Raw genomic sequence first — 22,883 nt, 5'->3', positions numbered from 1 at the left:
TAGGAAGTCGACACCATAGGACAGGGACAAGGGACTGGGTCCACCTCTCTCCACTTCAGTGGACATCTCTTCCTTCCTTCCTTCCTTCCTTCTTCCTTCCTTCCCTTCCTTCCTTCGTCCTCCTTCCTCCTCCTCTCTTTTTTCCTCTTCGCTCTGCTTACGTCTTTTCTTCTCGCCCTTCCTTCTTCTTTTTTTTTTTCTTTCTTTTTCTTCCGCTTTCCGTTACTTCTCTTTGCCTCCTCCCTTCCTTCCTTCTTTCCCTTCCTTCCTTTCTCAGTTTCTTTCTTCTTTCTTTCCTTCTTTCTTTCTCTTCCTCTTTCATTATTTCTCGTTTTCACTCTTTTCCCCTTCTTTCCTGCCTTCCTTTTTCCCTTCTTCCTTTCTTTCTCTCTTTCTTTCTTTCTCTTTTGTTCTCTCTTTTCCTTTCTTTTTCTTTCTTTCTTTTTCTCTCTTTCTCCCCTTCCTTCCTTCTTTCCCTTTCTCTCTCCGCTCTCTCTCCTCTCTCCTCCTTCTACCCTTCTTTCTTCTTGCCAACTTTTATTCAGATACAGGGGTACACATACAAATTTCTTACATGGGAATATTGCTTGGATTGCTGAGATTGGAGTACAGATCACATACCCAGTTAGTGAGCATAGTACCCAATAAGTAGTTTCTCTAACCCTCCTAACACCCTCTAGTAGTCCACATGTCTATTGTTCCTATCTTTACGCTCATCTTTTCTTTACACATTTCATCTCATATGCCTAATTTTGATATTTTAGTAGAAAGCGGGGTTCACCATGTTGGCCAGGATGGTCCTATCTCTTGACTCTCATGATCCGCCCTCCTCAGCCTTCCAAAGTGCTGGGAGAGCGGCGGAGACCCCGCGCTCAGCCCAAAAAATTTAACATTGATAAAATATGTTGTCAGGATTTTAACATTTTCCCCTGAAGAAATGGTTGAAGCTACCTTAGGACAGAAAACTATAGGAATGAACTCAGAACCCCTTATGTTCAAAAGAGCAAAGGAGTCACCAAGTACCCTCAGACTCAGGTGACCAGAAGAAAAAGGGTTCCCAATGAGGGATTCTTATTGGCCAAAGTATGGGACAATTTATAGCATCAAATAATATTTGTAATGGGATAAAAAATGAATAGATAACAACTCTATGTGTTAATACCACTATAAACAAAATAAACACACAACACTTCACATGTGGGATATGGTAAAGAACCAAATCAACTACATTGCAAGTTGCAAATGGAGGCAAGACCCAAGCGCCTCTCTTTTCTATGAAGGTACTTGCCAGGAAACATGCTTTTTTCTCTGTAGAATTTTCCACCTAATAATGTCAAAGAGTGGAACTCTCGGTAATCTGTGCATTGTGCGTATAGGCAATAAAGACCAATGGCTGCCCACCCAACCCTGAGGTTGCAGGTCAACGCTAAATATAAAAACAGGTGGATCCACCTGAAGATACGCTATAGGGGTAGGAATGCAAAATGGGAATGGCAAGACCACAGCAAATGAGTTACTGTGTCTCAGTTCCGACATTAAGAAAAAAAAAAAAATCAGCCAGGACACTGTGGCTTATTCTGTGAACCTCAGCACTTTGGGAGGCTGAAGTGGTGGATCACCTGGGGTCGGGGTTGAGACCAACCTGACCAACATGGAGAATCCCATCTCGACTCCAGCTGGGCACAAGATGTTTTTTTTAGGAGGGACTTTTTGGCACTTCGGTTTCTGGAAAATTCTGTGGGTGTGAGTATTTTGCAGTCATCTTGGTTAGCAAGTTAGGATCTATTCATAATATTGCAAAGAAGCATAAGTTTTAAATGTTTACATAAAAACTCACTAAAAAGAACTTCTTCAATAAAACCACATTTCTCTACACTCACCACACTTCACAGCAAATGTGTTGGGTTTTTTCCACCAAAAATTCGTAAACTCTCTGGACACATCTGGGTGCCCAAAATTTCAATTCTGACACTATCTACCTGGAGTTAGCATCAGATCCCACAAGTTAAGGGCTCAGTCCACACAAGACTATCCCCACTTCAGATACCAATTGCAAGACCAGGCCTCTGGTATAATGACTGACCAAACTATAATGGAGGGTTTCCATGACCTCTCTCCATTCGATAATTTGTCAGAATGGCTCACAAAACTCAGGGAATCACTTTTGTTCATTTACCAGTTTATTCTAAAAGATTATAAAGGACACTGTGAAAGCAAGATGAAGATACATAGGGTGAGGTCTGGAAGCGCAGGAGCCTCTGTCCCGTGGACTTGGGATACATTGCTCTCCCAGCACGTGGATGCATTCACCAACACGAAAGAAAGCTCATCAAGTCTCCTTGTTCAAGAGGTTTTTTGTTTGTTTTTTCTTTTCCTTTTTTTCCTTTCTTTTCTTTTTCTTTTTCTTTTTATTTTTTGAGACAGAGTCTCACTCTGTCGCCCAGGCTTGAGTGTAGTGGTGCCATCTCAGCTCACTGCATCCTCCACCTCTGGGTTCAAGAGATTCTCCTGCCTCAGCCTCTGGAGTAGCTGGGATTACAGGCGTGTAACACCACGCCTAGCTAATTTTTGTATTTTTAGTAGAGACGAGGTTTCACCATGTTGGCCAGCCTGCTCTCAAACTCTGAGCTCAAGTAATCTGCCCACCTCGGCCTCCCAAAGTGCTGGGATTACAGGCATGAGCCACTGCCCCTGGCCAAGAATTTTTCTTTTCTTTTTTTTTTTTTTTGAGAGGGAGTCTTGCTCTGTCGCCCAGGCTGGAGTGCAGTGGTGCAATCTCGGCTCACTGCAACCTCCACCTCCTGGGTTCAAGCGATTCTCCTGTCTCAGCCTCCTGAGTAGCTGGGATTACAGGCGTGTACCACCATGCCCAGCTAATTTTTGCATTTTTAGTAGGGACAGGGTTTCACCATGTTGATCAGGCTGGTCTTGAACTCCTGACATTGTGATCTGCCTGCCTCGACCTCCCAAAGTGCTGGGATTACAGGCATGAACCACCATGCCCATCCCAAGAGTTTTTATAGAGCTTAATCCCCATCCCCTATTCCCTGCTGTCCCTGACCTCACCTCGCCAAAGGTCTGTGGACTGAACTGAATGTTCTAACCTTCTCATCACTTGATTTTTCTGGAGATAGGCCCCAACCTTAGGCTAAGGGTCCTGTGCTGTCACCTCATTAGCCTAAACTCAGGTGTGATCAAAAGGTACACCTTATTATGACTAACAAAAGGTACTCCTATTACTCAGGAAATTCCAAAGATTTTTGGAGCTCTATGTCAGGGACAGAGAACAAAGGTCAAATATAGTTCTTATTGTATCACAACTTCCATGCTGGACACTGGTAAATAAAATAACTGGTCTTAAGAAAAAAAAAAAAAGTTCTTTCTTAAGATATGGAAAACAGTAGGAATGACCTACCCATGATTTTACCATCTTCCCTTCTGTGTGTTTTGCCCACAAAGGTATCCCTTTTTTTTTTTTTTGAGATGGAGTCTCGCTCTGTCGCCCAGGCTGGAGTGCAGTGGCCCGATCTCGGGTCAACTGCCTCCCGGGTTCACGCCATTCTCCTGCCTCAGCCTCCCGAGTAGCTGGGATTACAGGCATCCACCCACCACCTTATCCGGCTAATTTTTTTTGTATTTTTAGTAGAGACGGGGTTTCACCATGTTAGCCAGATGGTCGCGATCTCCTGACCTTGTGATCCACCCGCCTCAGCCTCCCAAAGTGCTGGGATTACAGGCTTGAGCCACCATGCTCGGCCCCATAAAGGTATCTTTTAACAGTGCTACCATGTTTGTTTATGACCAAAGGGCCCAGAATCCCCAAAGTACTCTTCTATTTATCTGCACCCATCTCCAGTGTACAGTTTTATCAGCTTAACTGGATTTAAAGACTTCTCTTTTTTGACCCTCAGAAAAATGTAAGATTGGTCCAGGCTAACAGAAGGAGCATGGTGGTAGAAAATAAATTCACTTTTGGCCAGGCACGGTGGCTCAAGCCTGTAATCCCAGCACTTTGGGAGGCTGAGGCGGGCGGATCACGAGGTCAGGAGATCGAGACCATCCTGGCTAACACGGTGAAACCCCGTCTCTACTAAAAAAATACAAAAAACTAGCCGGGCGAGGTGGCGGGCGCCTGTAGTCCCAGCTACTCGGGAGGCTGAGGCAGGAGAATGGCCTAAACCCTGGAGGCGGAGTTTGCAGTGAGCTGAGATCCGGCCACTGCGCTCCAGCCTGGGGACAGAGCCAGACTCCTTCTCAAAAAAAAAAAAAAAAAAAAAAGAAAATACATTCACTTTTGAGACAGAGTCAAAGTGGAGCGAGAGCGAATACATAGGCATAGCTATAAATGTCTAACTGTAAGCATGAAGACCATGACTGAAACCATTTGTGCAGATTAACTTTTGGTTTCCCTCCAAAGTCCACAAGAAAATTAACTTGATTACTTGAAAATTTTTGTTCTAACCAAAAGGAGAATCACCTACTATTTAACTATCTAATTGGTTCTGAATGACTTTTGGCTATTTTCCTAAAAGCAATTTAACCTGTCGACAATAAAGCCTTGCCATTAATTGCTGATACTACAGACTGTGTAGAAAAATTCCTGAAACATTCCAAGAGAGTTCTGAATAATGACAGCATCACTGGAAAATCAGTATATCCTCACAGGTGGACTACTTTGAAAAGGGCTAACATTGAATTGGTGATTGCTAAAATGAAAATCAGTCACACTTCTCATGTCTGCATATACATACATATAGCTCATTGATACATAATTATATTTTCCCCCAGGAATAAAAGCTGTGGCTTCATCTTGTCATACCTACATGAAGCTTCTTTGAAAAGATGCTGCAATCTCACTGATGAAGGAGTCGTTGCTCTTGCACTCAATTGCCAGCTGCCTAAAGATCATCGATTTAGGTGGCTGCTTAAGTATTACTGATGTGTCCTTACATGCATTAGGAAAAACTGCCCATTTTTGCAGTGTGTTGACTTTCAGCTACTCAGGTAAATATAGGCTTCAAACATATAGACTATGTGTTTACCAAATGTATTTTCATGACTAATGAGAACATATAACAATTTAGTTCATTTTGTTTTTGTTGAAACTATTGACCACTTCATGCTTTTAGTGGTTAAGTAATTGCAATATATTTTGGCATATTCCTCTCAATTAAGTAACAAGGGTGGAAGTTATATATGGCTAAAACACATGTTTGATGAATGGGAGGCAATAAGACTATATCTAAATAATGAATACATTTTAGAAAATTCTACTTCCATTGTCTGGATTCATGGACTGTGTTTCTTTTTCCCTTTGCTTAGGTATCTGACAGTGGTGTGATTGCACTTGTTAGTGGACCTTGTGCCAAGAAATTAGAGGTAATTTTAAAATAATTATAAAGATGGTGGTGATTAAATGTTTATATTCTCAGAAATTATTTTTAAAACCTAGCAGAGAACCAATGCTTTATCAATTAAGTATTTTAGGGACTTTGTTGGTGGGGGTTGTATCTCTTTATTGCCAGAGTAAATAAAAACTGTTAAGTTAGGAAATAAAATAAAGGTGCTTTAAAATAAAAACTCATTTTACTTCCAATAAAAGGCTTTATTTCCCAGAAGTTTTAGCTGCTAACAGATTTAAGAATCATCTTCTTATGGATGAAGATTATGAATGTTTATCAGTGTAAAGTGATATTATTTATAATAGGATTTCAGGTCTTAATGATATTTCTACCAGGAGTACTAATTATCTTGACATCCTGTCATCCTATTTTTCTTGATAGCCACATTGTACGATCATTTTAAAAAAAAAATCTTTTTTTTTTTTTTGAGACAGAGTCTCGCACTGTTTGCCCAGGCTGGAGTGTAGTGGCACGGTCTCGGCTCACTGCAACTTCTACCTCCAAGTTCAAGCAGTTCTTGTGCCTCAGCCCCTCAAGCAGCTGGGATTATAGACGTGTACCACCAACTAATTTTTGTATTTTTAGTAGAGATGGGGTTTTACCATGTTGGCCAGGCTGGTCTCAAAACTCCAGACCTCAGGTGATCAGACCACCTTGGCCACCCAAAGTGCTGGGATTACAGGAGTGAGCCACCGCACCCGGCCTAAAAAAGTTCTTAAATTTGTGTTCATCCTTTGAATTGAATCATTAATACACTTGTAACCTATTTCTAAATATATTAAGAAGCCTTTTATTCCAGGATTTTGGTTTTCGCCTTCCCCAGTTGACAAGTGGTACAGTATAACTGTGCTGTTTAACAGTAAGCTACATCAAATTCTTTTTGGAAGTAAGCAGCTATAAATGAATTATAAAAAATATTAGTAAAAATAACTATTTTAATAGGGTACAGTGGTGCATGCGTGTAGTCCCTGCTACTGAGGAGGCTTGAGGCAGGAGGATCTCTTGAACCCAAGAGTTGGAGTCCAGCCTGGCAACATAGTGAGACCTTATATCTTAAATAATTGAAATACTTTTTTCATTTTAATATTTATTTTATTTATTTGTTTATTTATTTATTTATTTATGTTGAGATGGAGTCTTGCTCTGTCGCCCAGGCTGGAGTGCAGTGGTGTGATCTCAGCTCACTGCAATCTCTATGTCCCAAGTTCAAGTGATTCTCCAGCTTCTGTCTCCTAAGTAGCTGGGACTACAGGCATGTGCTAACCACATCCAGCTAATTTTTATATTTTTTAATTAGAGACAGGGTTTTGCCATGTTAACCAGGCTGGTCTCAGACTTCTGACCTCAAGTAATACACCCCGCCTCGGCCTCCCAAAGTGCTAGGATTATAGGTGTGAGCCACCATGCCCGACCATAAATACATTTTTTTAAAAAGCCAACTATTGTAATGGAATGACAATGCCATGTTTTTGCCAAAATATTTATCCTTGAGTTATTGCCCAAAGAGATTCTTTTTTGTGATCTTACATATCTGGGTATGACAGCATATATATTTTTTAAATATTTTATTAAGAACCATGTTAGGCTGGGCATGGTGACTTATGCCTGTAATCCCAGCACTTTGGGAGGCCGAGACAGGTGGATCACCTGAAGTCAGGAGTTCAAGACCAGCCTGGCCAACATGGAAAAACCTCATCTCTACTAAAATACAAAAATTAGCTGGGCATGGTGGCAGGTACCTATAATCCCAGCTACTTGGGAGGCTGAGGCAGGAGAATCGCTTGAACCTGGGAGGTGGGAGGTTTCAGTCAGCCGAGATTGCACCATTGCACTCCAGCCTGGGCAACAGGAGTGAAACTCCATCTTGAAAAGAAAAAAAAAAAGAAAGAAAGAAATTACCATATTATTATTATACCAAGTTTTGAATTCCAAGTTGCATCCTAAATGCAGGAGCAGTAATTTTTGGTATTTTAAGTGCAAACATTTGTCGAGCACTTACTGTTATGCCAGGCTGTATACTAACTGCATTATATTCACTAGGTTATGTAATGCTTACAGCATTATCCTGTAATTACTATAATTTTAAATAAAGTTCTCAGTTAACTTGGTTTATCACCTTCAAATAAAACCACCAAGAAATTAGTTGTTATGCATGATAGTAAACATACTGACAAACTTACCTCAGCATTATAAAATTAAGAGCCCCAACCTAAGCAGAATGAGAACAAAATGCAATAACCAGTAAGTGTTGGTGACTGTAGTGCCATATCATTACATTTTTTATTTTTTCAGTTTTCCAAAGATTATTCCAAAGTGCCAAAACATTTTAATGGAAATTTATTAGAAATTTATTAGAATTTAATGCCCTCCTTAAACAAAGTAGAGTGAATATACTTTTAAAAAAATTGTTTTGTTTTGTTTTGTTGCGACAGGGTCTTGTTATGTTGCCCATGCTGGTCTCAAACTCCTGGCCTCAGTGATCCCCCTGTCTTGACCTCCTAAAGTGCTGGATCACTACAGGTGTGAGCCACATGCTTGGCCTGAGTGAATATACTTTAACCTTTGGTTTATAGCATCCTCTGACTCAAACTGAAGGACAAACTTAAATTTTGTTTTTTGAGACAGGGTCTTGTTCTGTCATCCAGGGTGGAGTACACAGGCCCGATCATGGCTTATGGCAGCCTTGACTGCCCTGACTCAAGCAGTCCTCCCACCTCAGCTTCCTGAATAGCTGGAGCTACATGTGTGTGCCACCACTCCTGGCTACTTTTTTATTTTTTGTAGAGCCGGGTCTTGCCATGTTGCCCAGGATGATCTCAAACTCCTGGACTCAAGCAGTTCTCCTGCCTTGGCTTCCCAAAGTGCTGGAATTACAGGTATAAGCCACCATGTCTGGCCTAAATTTTTTTTTTTTTTTTTTTTTGAGACAGAGTTTCGCTTTTGTGGCCCAGGCTGGAGTGCAATGGTGTAATCTCAGCTCACTGCAACCTCCGCCTCCCAGGTTCAAGCAATTCTCCTGCCTCAGCCTCCCAAGTAGCTAGGATTACAGGCAGCTGCCACCACATCCAGCTAATTTTTGTATTTTTAGTAGAGCCAGGGTTTCACCATGTTGGCCAAACACTTGATTTCAGGTGATCCACCCTCCTTGGCCTTCCAAAGTACTGGCATTACAGATGTGAGCCACTGCACCCAGCCCTAACTTTTTTTTTTTTCAACTGACTACTCTCATAGGTAATGCAGAGGCCTACCTGTCATCACATTTTAATCTGTTGCTTTTAATTTGTTCTATTCTGGGAAATTAAATTATTAATGTTGCTAAATTATTTATAATTTGGAAATCAATTTGATTAAAGGTCTAAGGACCTTTCCTAAAGATTGACAAGAAGGCAAATGCGGTAGCTCACTTCTGTAATTTCAGCACTTTGGGAGGCCAAGGCAAGTGGATCCCTTGAGTCCAGGAGTTCATGAACACCCTGGGCAACATAGTGAAACCTTGTCCCTATGAAAAATACAGGTTGGGCATGGTGGCTCACGCCTGTATTCCCAGCACTTTGGGAGGCCAAGGCGGGTGGATCAACTGAGGTTGGGAGTTTGAGACCAGCCTGACCAACATGGAGAAACCCTGTCTCTACTAAAAATACAAAATTAGCCAGGTGTGGTAGTGCAGGCCTGTAATCCCAACTACTCGAGAGGCTGAGGCAGGAGAATCGCTTGAACCCAGGAGGCAGAGGTTGTGGTGAGCTGAGATCACACCATTGCACTTCAGCCTGGGCAACAAGAGCAAAACTCCATCTAAAAAAAAAAAAAGAGAGGGGCAGAGCAAGATGGCCAAATAGGAACAGCTCCAGTCTCCAACTCCCAGCGCGAGTGACACAGAAGACCAGTGATTTCTGCATTTTCAACTGAGGTACTGGGGTCATCTCACTGGGGAGTGCCGGACAATTGGTGCTGGTCAGCTGCTGCAGCCCGACCAGTGAGAGCTGAAGCAGGGCGAGGCATTGCCTCACCTGGGAAGCGCAAGGGGGAAGGGAATCCCTTTTCCTAGCCAGGGGAACTGAGACACACAACACCTGGAAAATCGGGTAATTCCCACCCCAATACTGCGCTTTAAGCAAACGGGCACACCAGGAGATTATACCCACACCTGGCCGGGAGGGTCCCACAGCCACGGAGCCTCCCTCATTGCTAGCACAGCAGTCTGCGATCTAACCGAAACGGCAGCAGCGAGGCTGGGGGAGGGGTGCCCGCCATTGCTGAGGCTTAAGTAGGTAAACAAAGCCGCTGGGAAGCTCGAACTGGGTGGAGCTCACAGCAGCTCAAGGAAACCTGCCTGTCTCTGTAGACTTCACCTCTGGGGACAGGGCACAGCTAAACAACAAAAGGGGAAGCAGCAGAGGCCTGTGCAGACGCAAACGACTCTGTCTGACAGCTTTGAAGAGAGCAGTGGATCTCCCAACATGGAGGTTGAGATCTGAGAACAGACAGACTGCCTGCTCAAGTGGGTCCCTGACCCCTGAGTAGCCTAACTGCGAGACATCCCCCACTAGGGGCAGTCTGACACCCCACACCTCACAGGGTGGAGTACACCCCTGAGAGGAAGCTTCCAAAGTAAGAATCAGACAGGTACACCAACCTCTGCTGCTGATACCCAGGCAGGCAGGGTCTGGAGTGGACCTCAAGCAATCTCCAACAGACCTACAGCTGCGGGTCCTGACTATTAGAAGGAAAACTATCAAACAGGAAGAACACCTATACCAAAACCCCATCAGTACGTCACCATCATCAAAGACCAGAGGCAGATAAAACCACGAAGATGGGGAAGAAGCAGGGCAGAAAAGCTGGAAATTCAAGAAATAAGAGCGCATCTCCCCATGCAAAGGAGCGCAGCTCATCGCCAGCAACGGATCAAAGCTGGTCAGAGAATGACTTTGACGAAATGAGAGAAGAAGGCTTCAGTCCATCAAACTTCTCAGAGCTAAAGGAGGAATTACGTACCCAGCGCAAAGAAACTAAAAATCTTGAAAAAAGAGTGGAAGAATTGATAGCTAGAATAATTAATGCAGAGAAGGTGATAAATGAAATGACAGAGATGAAAACCATGACACGAGAAATACGTGGCAAATCCACAAGCTTCAGTAACTGACTCCATCAACTGGAAGAAAGAGTATCAGCGATTGAGGATCAAATGAATGAAATGAAGCGAGAAGAGAAAACAAAAGAAAAAAGAAGAAAAAGAAATGAACAAAGCCTGCAAGAAGTATGGGATTATGTAAAAAGACCAAATCTACGTCTGATTGGGGTGCCTGAAAGTGAGGGGGAAAATGGAACCAAGTTGGAAAACACTCTTCAGGATATCATCCAGGAGAACTTCCCCAACCTAGTAGGGCAGGCCAACATTCAAATTCAGGAAATACAGAGAACGCCACAAAGATACTCCTCGAGAAGAGCAACTCCAAGACACATAATTGCCAGATTCACCAAAGTTGAAATGAAGGAAAAAATCTTAAGGGCAGCCAGAGAGAAAGGTCGGGTTACCCACAAAGGGAAGCCCATCAGACTAACAGCAGACCTCTCAGCAGAAACTCTCCAAGCCAGAAGAGAGTGGGGGCCAATATTCAACGTTCTTAAAGAAAAGAATTTTCAACCCAGAATTTCATATCCAGCCAAACTAAGTTTCATAAGTGAAGGAGAAATAAAATCCTTTACAGATAAGCAAATGCTTAGAGATTTTGTCACCACCAGGCCTGCCTTACAAGAGACCCTGAAGGAAGCACTAAAGATGGAAAGGAACAACCGGTACCAGCCATTGCAAAAACATGCCAAAATGTAAAGACCATCGAGGCTAGGAAGAAACTGCATCAACTAACAAGCAAAATAACCAGTTAATATCATAATGGCAGGATCAAGTTCACACATAACAATATTAACGTTAAATGTTAATGGACTAAATGCTCCAATTAAAAGACACAGACTGGCAAACTGGATAAAGAGTCAAGACCCATCAGTCTGCTGTATTCAGGAGACCCATCTCACATGCAGAGACATACATAGGCTCAAAATAAAGGGATGGAGGAAGATCTACCAAGCAAATGGAGAACACAAAAAAGCAGAGGTTGCAATCCTAGTCTCTGATAAAATAGACTTTAAACCATCAAAGATCAAAAGAGACAAAGAAGGCCATTACATAATGGTAAAGGGATCAATTCAACAGGAAGAGCTAACTATCCTAAATATATATGCACCCAATACAGGAGCACCCAAATTCATAAAGGAAGTCCTTAGAGACTTAAAAAGAGACTTAGACTCCCATACAATAATAATGGGAGACTTCAACACTCCACTGTCAACATTAGACAGATCAACGAGACAGAAAGTTAACAAGGATATCCAGGAATTGAACTCATCCCTGCACCAAGCGGACCTAATAGACATCTATAGAACTCTCTACCCCAAATCAAGAGAATATACATTCTTCTCAGCACCACATCACACTTATTCCAAAATTGACCACATAAATGGAAGTAAAGCACTCCTCAGCAAATGTAAAAGAACAGAAATTATAACAAACTGTCTCTCAGACCACAGTGCAATCAAACTAGAACTCAGGACTAAGAAACTCAATCAAAACTGCTCAACTACATGGAAACTGAACAACCTGCTCCTGAATGACTACTGGGTACATAATGAAATGAAGGCAGAAATAAAGATGTTCTTTGAAACCAATGAGAACAAAGATACAACATACCAGAATCTCTGGGACACATTTAAAGCAGTGTGTAGAGGGAAATCTATAGCACTAAATGCCCACAAGAGAAAGCTGGAAAGATCTAAAATTGACACTCTAACATCACAATTAAAAGAACTGGAGAAGCAAGAGCAAACACATTCAAAAGCTAGCACAAGGCAAGAAATAATTAAGATCAGAGCAGAACTGAAGGAGATAGAGACACAAAAAGCCCTCCAAAAAATCAATGAATCCAGGAGTTGGTTTTTTGAAAAAATCAACAAAATTGACAGACCACTAGCAAGACTAATAAAGAAGAAAAGAGAGAAGAATCAAATAGACGCAATAAAAAATGATAAAGGGGATATCACCACGGACCCCACAGAAATACAAACTACCATCAGAGAATACTATAAACACCTCTACGCAAATCAACTAGAAAATCTAGAAGAAATGGATAATTTCCTGAACACTTACACTCTTCCAAGACTAAACCAGGAAGAAGTTGAATCCCTGAATAGACCAATAGCAGGCTCTGAAATTGAGGCAATTATTAATAGCCTACCAACCAAAAAAAGTCCAGGACCAGATGGATTCACAGCTGAATTCTACCAGAGGTACAAGGAGGAGCTGGTACCATTCCTTCTGAAACTATTCCAATCAATTGAAAAAGAGGGAATCCTCCCTAACTCATTTTATGAGGCCAACATCATCCTGATACCAAAGCCTGGCAGAGACACAACAAAAAAAGAAAATTTTAGACCAATATCCCTGATGAACATCGATGCAAAAATCCTCAATAAAATACTGGCAAACCGGATTCAGCAGCACATCAAAAAGCTTATCCACCATGATCAAGTGGGCTTCATCCCTGGGATGCAAGGCTGGTTCAACATTTGCAAATCAAAAAATGTAATCCAGCATATAAACAGAACCAAAGACAAGAACCACATGATTATCTCAATAGATGCAGAAAAGGCTTTTGACAAAATTCAACAGCCCTTCATGCTAAAAACGCTCAATAAATTTGGTATTGATGGAACGTACCTCAAAATAATAAGAGCTATTTATGACAAACCCACAGCCAATATCATACTGAATGGGCAAAAACTGGAAAAATTCCCTTTGAAAACTGGCACAAGACAGGGATGCCCTCTCTCACCACTCCTATTCAACATAGTGTTGGAAGTTATGGCTAGGGCAATCAGACAAGAGAAAGAAATAAAGGGTATCCAGTTAGGAAAAGAAGAAGTCAAATTGTCCCTGTTTGCAGATGACATGATTGTATATTTAGAAAACCCCATAGTCTCAGCCCAAAATCTCCTTAAGCTGATAAGCAACTTCAGCAAAGTCTCAGGATACAAAATTAATGTGCAAAAATCACAAGCATTCTTATACACCAGTAACAGACAAACAGAGAGCCAAATCATGAATGAACTTCCATTCACAATTGCTTCAAAGAGAATAAAATACCTAGGAATCCAACTTACAAGGGATGTAAAGGACCTCTTCAAGGAGAACTACAAACCACTGCTCAGTGAAATAAAAGAGGACACTAACAAATGGAAGAACATACCATGCTCATGGATAGGAAGAATCAATATCGTGAAAATGGCCATACTGCCCAAGGTTATTTATAGATTCAATGCCATCCCCATCAAGCTACCAATGAGTTTCTTCACAGAATTGGAAAAAAAACGGCTTTAAAGTTCATATGGAACCAAAAAAGAGCCCGCATTGCCAAGACAATCCTAAGTCATAAGAACCAAGCTGGAGGCATCACGCTACCTGACTTCAAACTATACTACAAGGCTACAGTAACCAAAACAGCATGGTACTGGTACCAAAACAGAGATATAGACCAATGGAACAGAACAGAGTCCTCAGAAATAATACCACACATCTACAGCCATCTGATCTTTGACAAACCTGACAAAAACAAGAAATGGGGAAAGGATTCCCTATTTAATAAATGGTGCTGGGAAAATTGGCTAGCCATAAGTAGAAAGCTGAAACTGGATCCTTTCCTTACTCTTTATACGAAAACTAATTCAAGATGGATTAGAGACTTAAATATTAGACCTAATACCATAAAAACCCTAGAAGAAAACCTAGGTAGTACCATTCAGGACATAGGCATGGGCAAGGACTTCATGTCTAAAACACCAAAAGCAATGGCAGCAAAAGCCAAAATTGACAAATGGGATCTAATTCAACTAAAGAGCTTCTGCACAGCAAAAGAAACTACCATCAGAGTGAACAGGCAACCTACAGAATGGGAGAAAATTTTTGCAAGCTACAGATCCAGAATCTACAAAGAACTCATAAACAAATTTACAAGAAAAAAACAAACAACCCCATCAAAAAGTGGGCAAAGGATATGAACAGACATTTCTCAAAAGAAGACATTCATACAGCCAACAGACACATGAAAAAATGCTCATCATCACTGGCCATCAGAGAGATGCAAATCAAAACCACAATGAGATACCATCTCACACCAGTTAGAATGGCAATCATTAAAAAGTCAGGAAACAGGTGCTGGAGAGGATGTGGAGAAATAGGAACACTTTTACACTGTTGGTGGGATTGTAAACTAGTTCAACCATTATGGAAAACAGTATGGCGATTCCTCAAGGATCTAGAACTAGATGTACCATATGACCCAGCCATCCCCCTACTGGGTATATACCCAAAGGATTATAAATCATGCTGCTATAAAGACACATGCACACGCATGTTTATTGCAGCACTATTCACAATAGCAAAGACTTGGAATCAACCCAAATGTCCATCTGTGACAGACTGGATTAAGAAAATGTGGCACATATACACCATGGAATATTATGCAGCCATAAAAAAGGATGAGTTTGCGTCCTTTGTAGGGACATGAATGCAGCTGGAAACCATCATTCTTAGCAAACTATCACAAGAACAGAAAACCAAACACCACATGTTCTCACTCATAGGTGGGAACTGAACAATGACATCACTTGGACTTGGGGAGTCCAAGGGGAACATCACACATCAGGGCCTATCATGGGGAGGGGGGAGGGGGGAGGGGGGAGGGATTGCATTGGGAGTTATACCTGATATAAATGACGAATAGATGGGTGCTGACGAGTTGATGGGTGCAGCACACCAACATGGCACAAGTATACATATGTAACAAACCTGCACGTTATGCACATGTACCCTAGAACTTAAAGTATAATTAAAAGAAAAGAAAAATACAAAAATTGGCCAGACATGGTGGCTCACGCCTGTAATCCCAGCCCTTTGGGAGGCCGAGGCAGGTGAATCACGTAAGGTCAGGAGTTCGGAGACGTGCCTGACCAACATGGAGAAACCCCGTCTCTACTGAAAATACAAAATTAGCTGGGTGTGGTGGTGCATGCTACTCAGAAGGCTAAGGCTTGAACCTGGGAGGTGGAGGTTGCAGTGAGCTGAGATCATGCCATTGTACTCAGCCTGGGCAACAAAAGCGAAACTCCATCTAAAAAAAAAAAAAAAAAATTAGCCAGAGGTAGTGGTGCATGCCCGTACTCCCAGCCACTCGGGAGGCTGGGGTGGGGAGATCAATTGAACTTGGGAGGTTGAGGCTACAGTGAACCGTGTTTGTAGCACTGCACTCCAGCTTGGGGAACAGAGTGAGACGTTGTCTCAAAAAAAATTAAAAAATTATAATATTAAAGAAAAAAAAGATCGACAAGCTCAGTACAAACTTACGTTACAACATTTAGCAAATATCATGATCGTTTCTGAAATCTCTGTTGATCATTGTGTTCCTTATTTTGTTTATTTTATCCTCAGCTTTTAATACAATTCCAGATACGTGGTAGTACCTCAATAAATGTTATCACATTTTTGGCCTTATATTACAGTCATTTCATAAGTTTTTCTATAAAAATCCTTATAATTAAAATTTAATTTGCAGTATAAAATTTCATTTATTAATAAATATTTATTAAGCATTTACTGTTCTAGATCCTGGCATATCAGAGAACAGACTGTCCATATAATGTAACATACTTTACTTGTTTTTTATTGTTGGTAATTCAGATTGTTTCTGGTTTTTAACTATTATAAATAATTATATATTGGGACAATCACTTTTCCTTCCATTGCTATAATGAACTCCCCAAAATGGAACAAATGGATTAATAGGTATGAATACTTTTTTAACAGTCCTAAATTGTTTTCCATAAAAGTTATGCTATGAGTATGCAATTTCAGTAAGACCCTAATCTGCCAGAATTATTTTCTTTTTTTAATGCCTTCATTTAATTGTGTTGTTGTTGTTGTTGTTGTTTTTGAGACAGAGTTACACTTTGTCACTCAGGCTGGTATGCAGTGATCTCGACTCACTGCAACCTCCACCTCCCAGGTTCAAGCGAGTCTTCTGCCTCAGCTTCCCAAGTAACTGGGACTACAGGTGCAGACCACCACACCCAGCTAATTTTTGTATTTTTAGTAGAGATGGGGTTTCACTGTGTTGGCCACGCTGGTCTTGAACTCCTGACCTCAGGTGATCTGCCCACCTTGGCCTTCCAAACTGCTGGATTTGTTCTTTTTCTAAAATAATGTTACAGCTGGGTGCAGTAGCTCACGCCTGTAATCACAACACTTTGAGAGGTGAGGCGGGTGGATCACTTGAGGTCAGAATTTGAGGCCAGCCTGACCAACATGGTGAAATCTTGTCTCTACTAAAAATACAAAAATTAGCCAGGCGTGGTCGCACACACCTGTAATCGCAGCTACTCGGGAGGCTGAGGCAGAAGAATCACTTTAACCCTGGAAGTGGAGGTTGCAATGAGCCGAGACTGCTCCATTGCACTCCAGTGTGGGCAATAAGAATGATACTCTGTCTCAAAAAAAAAAATAAAGTAAAATAAAATAAAATAATGTTACATCTAAAGCCATGCTCAATTATTCTCCCTTTCTGCCTTCAGAGGTAACCACTATCCTAAATAGGATTATGTATCTCTCCTTGCATGTTTGGATACCTTTTCTTTTTTTCCTTCCTATGGACTCTGCTCAGACAGGAATGGATACTTTTTCTATTATGTATAAATCCATAAATACGATATAGCCTTGTTTTATATGTTTTCAAATTTTACATAATAGCTTCATAATATATGTCCCTTTACAATTTGTGTTATTCAAAATTATGTTTTCTGAAATTTTTCAGGTGTAATTGAGGTATAATTTACATACAAGAAAATTCATTCATTTTATGTGCATAGTTGGATAAATTTTGGTAGTTGTTATACAGCCATATAACCACCACCACAATTGATATATAGAACATTTTCATCACCCTAAAAAGTTGTCTGTTTTCTCTGTGGTTTTATTTTGTTTTTTTGTCTCTAGTCCTTTGTACTTGATCCTCTTCTGTGACCCTCTCTTAGGCAGCCACTGATTTACTTTGTCATTGTTTTGACTTTTCTATAATTGTATATAAATTCAACTTTATATAAATATAATTTTATGTAAATGGAATTCTGCAGAATATGATATAGTATTTTGGTTTTTATTTATTTTACTTCCTTCACTTAGCATAGTGTTTGTGAGATTGATCCGTGTTGTTGCATATGTTAATATTTCATTTCTTTTTTTTTTTTTTTTTTCCGAGATGGAGTCTCGCTCTGTTGCCCAGGCTGGAGTGCAGTGGCACGATCTCCGCTCACTGCAACCTCCATCTCCCAGGTTCAAATGATTCTCCTGCCTCAGCCTCCCGAGTAGCTGGGAATACAGGCACGTGCCACCACACCCAGCTATTTTTTTTTGTATTTTTAGTAGAGACGGGGGGTTTCACCATGTAAGCCAGGATGGTCTCGATCTCCTGACCTCGTGATCCACCCACCTCGGCCTCCCAAAGTGCTAGGAGTACAGGGGTGAGCCACCGCACTCAGCCCCTTCTTATTGCTGAGTAGTATTCCATAGTATGGATATGCCATAATTTATTTATAATTTTACCATGTGATGCAAAGATAAATAGCTGGAATTTAATTAAACTTAAAAGAGCTTTTGCATAGCAAAAGGAACAGTCAGCAGAGTAAACAGATAACCCACAGAGTGGGAGAAAAATCTTCACAATCTATACATCTGACAAAGGACTAATATCCAGAATCTAGAACAAACTCAAATTAGCAAGAAAAAAGCAAACAGTCCCATCAAACAGTGGGCTAAGAACATGAATAGCCAATTCTCAAAAGAAGATATACAGGGCCGGGCGCGGTGGCTCAAGCCTGTAATCCCAGCACTTTGGGAGGCTGAGACGGCGGATCACGAGGTCAGGAGATCGAGACCATCCTGGCGAACACGGTGAAACCCCGTCTCTACTAAAAAAAAAAAAAATACAAAGAACTAGCCGGGCAAGGTGGCGGGCGCCTGTAGTCCCAGCTACTCGGGAGGCTGAGGCAGGAGAATGGCGTGAACCCGGGAGGCGGAGCTTGCAGTGAGCTGAGATCCGGCCACTGCACTCCAGCCTGGGCCACAGAGCAAGACTCCGTCTCAAAAAAAAAAAAAAAAAAAAAAAAAAGAAGATATACAAATGGCCAACAAACATAAAAAATGCTCCACATCACTCATGATTGGGGAAATACAAATCAAACCCACAGTGCAATCCCACCTCACTCCTGCAAGAATGGCCATCATCAAAAAAATCCAAAACTAATAGATGTTGGTGTGCATGCAGTGAACAGGGAGCACTTCTACACTGCTGGTGGGAATGTAAACTAGCACAACCACTATCGAAAACAGTGTGGAGATTCCTTAAACAACTAAAAGTAGAAGTACCATTTGACCCAGCAATCCCACTACTGAGTGTCTACCCAGAGAAACAGAAGTCATTATACGAAAAAGATACTTGCACACACATGTTTATAGCAGCATAATTTGCAATTGCAAAAATGTGCGACCAACCCAAATGCCCATCAATCAACGAGTGGATACAGAAACTGTGGTAAATGTATGCAATGGAATACTACTCAGCCATAAAAACGAATGAATAAATGGCATTCACAGCAACCTGGATGGGATTGGAGACTATTCTTCTAAGTGAATTAACTCAGGAATGGAAAACCAAACATCATATGTTCTCACTCATAAGTAGGAGACAAACTGTGATGATGCAAAGGCATAAGAAGGACACAATGGACTTTGGGGACTCAGGGTGAAGGGTGGGAAGGAGGTGAGGGGTAAAAGACTAAAAATCGGGTTCTGTGTATACTGCTTGGTTGATGAGTGCACCAAAATCTCACAAATGACCACTAAAGAACTTATGTAACCAAATACCACCTGTTCCCCAAAAACCTACGGAAATTTTTAAAAAATTAAAAAATAATTTTATCATTTGATGGACATTTGGGTTGTTGCCAATTTTGGACTGTTAGGAATACTGCTACAGACATTTGCATGCAAACTTCTGTGAAGACATATGTTTTCATTTTTCTTGGGTAAATGCCTATGAGTGAAATTGCTGGGTCATATAGCAAATACATGTTTTTTTAAATACAGTATCTTTATAAGATACTACCATACTGTTTGCCAGAGGGTCTGAACTAACATGTTTGAGATTTATGTCTATTAATACAAGTAGATATTTTTCATTTTAGCTGTTTTCCCTTATTCTATTTATAAAGCATTGATTTTCCTGTTCTCCACTTTTTTTACCATTACAAGTAATACTACAAAAGGCGTATTTATAAATTGTTTCCTTGTGCACATGTAGAAGAGATTCTCTGTAATATATATCAACAATTGGAATTGCTGGGTTCTGGGGCATACTCATCTTCAGCTTTAATAGATATTACACATTACTTTATAAAATGTTTGGGGCTGGGCGCGGTGGCTGAAGCCTGTAATCCCAGCACTTTGGGAGGCCGAGACGGGCGGATCACGAGGTCAGGAGATCGAGACCATCCTGGCTAACATGGTGAAACCCTGTCTCTACTAAAAAATACAAAAACTAGGTGGGCAAGGTGGCGGGCGTCTGTGGTCCCAGCTACTTGGGAGGCTGAGGCAGGAGAATGGCGTAAACCCAGGAGGCAGAGCTTGCAGTGAGCTGAGATCCGGCCACTGCACTCCAGCCTGGGCGACAGAGCAAGACTCCGTCTCAAAAAAATAAAATAAAATAAAATGGTTGGGCATTTAACTTTTTAAGCTGCTCTGTCCGAATTACTTCAGACTTACATTCGTCTTTTCTATACACTTTTTCTTGCAAGTAGATACCTGGTTCTTTTTGTATCAGAATGTTTCTCAGAATTGTTCATACTGTTATTATAGATCTTTGTCTTCATTTGACTTTATTTTCTTTCTTTTTGCATAGGAGATTCATATGGGACATTGTGTAAATCTGACTGATGGGGCTGTAGAAGCTATCCTTACTTACTGTCCTCAGATACGTATATTACTCTTCCATGGATGCCCCTTGATAACAGGTTAGTGCGTTAGATTGCTTGGGTTCAAATCCTGGCTTCATCTTTTACTAACTGTGTGACCTTGAGTACATTACTTAACCCATTTCATTATTCAGTTTCCTCATCTGTAAAACAGGCATAATGAGAGTACCTACCTCATAGGTACTATGTCATGATTATCTGACAATTCTTTTTTTTTTATTATTTTTTATTTTTTGGGAGACGGAGTCTCGCTCTGTCACCCAAGCTGGAGTGCAGTGGCGCATTCTCAGCTCACTGCAACCTCCACCTCCTGGGTTCAAGCAATTCTCCTGCCTTAGCCTCCTAAGTAGCTGGGACTACAGGCACATGCCACCACGCCAGGCTAAGTTTTTTTGTGTTTTTAGCAGAGATGGGATTTCCCCATGTTGCCCACACTGGTCTCGAACTCCTGAGCTCAGGCAATCCACCTGCCTCGGCCTCCCAGAGTGCTAGGATTATAGACGTGAGCTGCTGTGCCCAGCCTCTGACAACTCTTTATATGATGGCCTTGCACATAGTAAGAGCTCAATAAATGTTAGTCATGATAATGATAAATGAAGGTGGTGGCCAGTGCTCAATAAATGTTAGCTATGAAGAGGATTATGATGGCAGCAGTGGTTGTGTTCATGATATTGAACATGATGCTTTATGTAAACAATAAGAAAATTTCAAGTTTGTATTACATCTATCAAATACACTAAATGACTTGTTAACTATTATCAAACCGCAGATATCAGGATCAGAATAGCTGGGCGCGGTGGCTCATGCCTATAACCCCAGTACTTTGGGAGGCCAAGGCGGGTGGATCACCTGAGGCCGGGAGTTTGAGACCAGCCTGACTAACATGAAGATACCCCATCTCTACTAAAAATACAAAATTAGCCAGGCCTAGTGGTATGCACCTGTAATCCCAGCTACTCAGGAGATTGAAGCAGGAGAATCGCTTGAACTTGGGAGGTGGAGGTTGCAGTGAGCTGAGATCGCACCACTGCACTCCAGCCTGGGCAACAAGAGCGAAACTCCATCTCAAACAAACAAACAAACAAACAAACAAAAAAGGTCAGAATAATTTGGACTCTTAGACTCTTCACTGGAGGAGAACAAAATAGCAATAGCCTATTTTGCCTGTATAAGAGCCATGGTATATATCCTCCTACCCTAGAAACCGTGGCACCCTTTCATATTACCCCTATAATAGGTCCCACACTGTAATATATACTGGATCTAACTTGTAAATCAGTAGGTATGCCCAGTTCTTCCAGCCTATTTCTCTTATTACAGTGTAAACAATTATTCTTTTTTTTTTTTTTTTTTTGAGACAGTCTTGCTCTGTCGCCCAGGCTGGAGTGCAGTGGTGCAGTCTTGGCTCACTGCAACCTCTGCCTTCCAGGTTCAAGTGATTCTCCTGCCACAGCCTCCCAAGTAGCTAGGACTACAGGCGCACGTCACCACATCCAAGTGATTTTTATATTTTTAGTAGAGATGGGGTTTCACCATATTGGCCAGGCCAGGCTCCTGACCTCATGATCCACCCGCTTCAGCCTCCCAAAGTGCTGGGATCACAGGCGTGAGCCACCATGCCCAGCCAGTCTAAACAATTGTTCTGTAGGTTAAGTTATTATCCTGGAAGTTCCTTTGACAACTTCTCTTTTATTTTTAGGAAGTCCCTTTGACAACTTCTTAACTTTTATTTTTAGGTTTCCAGCCTTGGTTAAGGCTGTAACCATAGATTGTATCTGGGTATCAGTAACATCTGTAGTGAAAATTAGATCTTACTTTATGCAAAGACATTTCTTAAGAAACTGGAGCCAGCAAGGACACTGGTGGCTGGGTGCGGTGGCTTATAACTGTAATCCCAGCACTGTGGGAGGCTAAGGTGGGTAGATCACTTGAGCCTGGGACGTCGAGGCTGCAGTGAGCCATGATCACCCCACTGCACTCCAGTCTGGGTAACAGAGTGAGACCCTGTGTCAAAAAAAGAAAGAAAGAAAAAAGAAAACAGGAAACTGTTAACTGGGGTTAGCTCCATGGAAAGTTGTAAAGGAACAAGAGTAGGAAAAAAATGTCATTGTATACCCTTTTATATCTTTTGAATTTTATATCATGTGGATTATTTTTAAGCTATTAAAAATTAATTGGTTGGGCATGGTGGCTGTTACCACACAGATGATCCCTGACTTAAAATGATCAATTTACAGTTTTTTGACTTTACAGTGGTGCAAAAGCCATATGCATTCAGTAGAAGCCATACTTCAAGAACCTAGGCAACCATTTTTTTCACTTTCAGCATAATATTCAATAGATTACATGAGA

General features: G+C 41.3%; 1 protein-coding gene across 1 annotated transcript in view; it reads left to right on the top strand.

Moving 5' to 3' along the window:
- Positions 1 to 1,389: 1,389 nt before the first annotated feature.
- Positions 1,390 to 22,883, top strand: part of LOC115900061 (protein AMN1 homolog) — a 37,688-nt gene continuing 16,194 nt past the window's right edge. The window contains exons 1-4 of the mRNA XM_030939717.1: positions 1,390 to 1,471; positions 4,997 to 5,004; positions 5,323 to 5,379; positions 20,459 to 20,570. Of these exons, the coding sequence (XP_030795577.1) occupies positions 1,390 to 1,471; positions 4,997 to 5,004; positions 5,323 to 5,379; positions 20,459 to 20,570 (259 nt within the window). The remainder of the gene's footprint in view (positions 1,472 to 4,996; positions 5,005 to 5,322; positions 5,380 to 20,458; positions 20,571 to 22,883) is intronic.

Source organism: Rhinopithecus roxellana, chromosome 10 (genome assembly GCF_007565055.1).
Source record: "Rhinopithecus roxellana isolate Shanxi Qingling chromosome 10, ASM756505v1, whole genome shotgun sequence".
NCBI classification, from domain to species: Eukaryota; Metazoa; Chordata; class Mammalia; order Primates; family Cercopithecidae; genus Rhinopithecus; species Rhinopithecus roxellana.
Note: the sequence above shows the minus strand (reverse complement) of the source record. Positions and strands in the feature narration are given on the sequence as shown.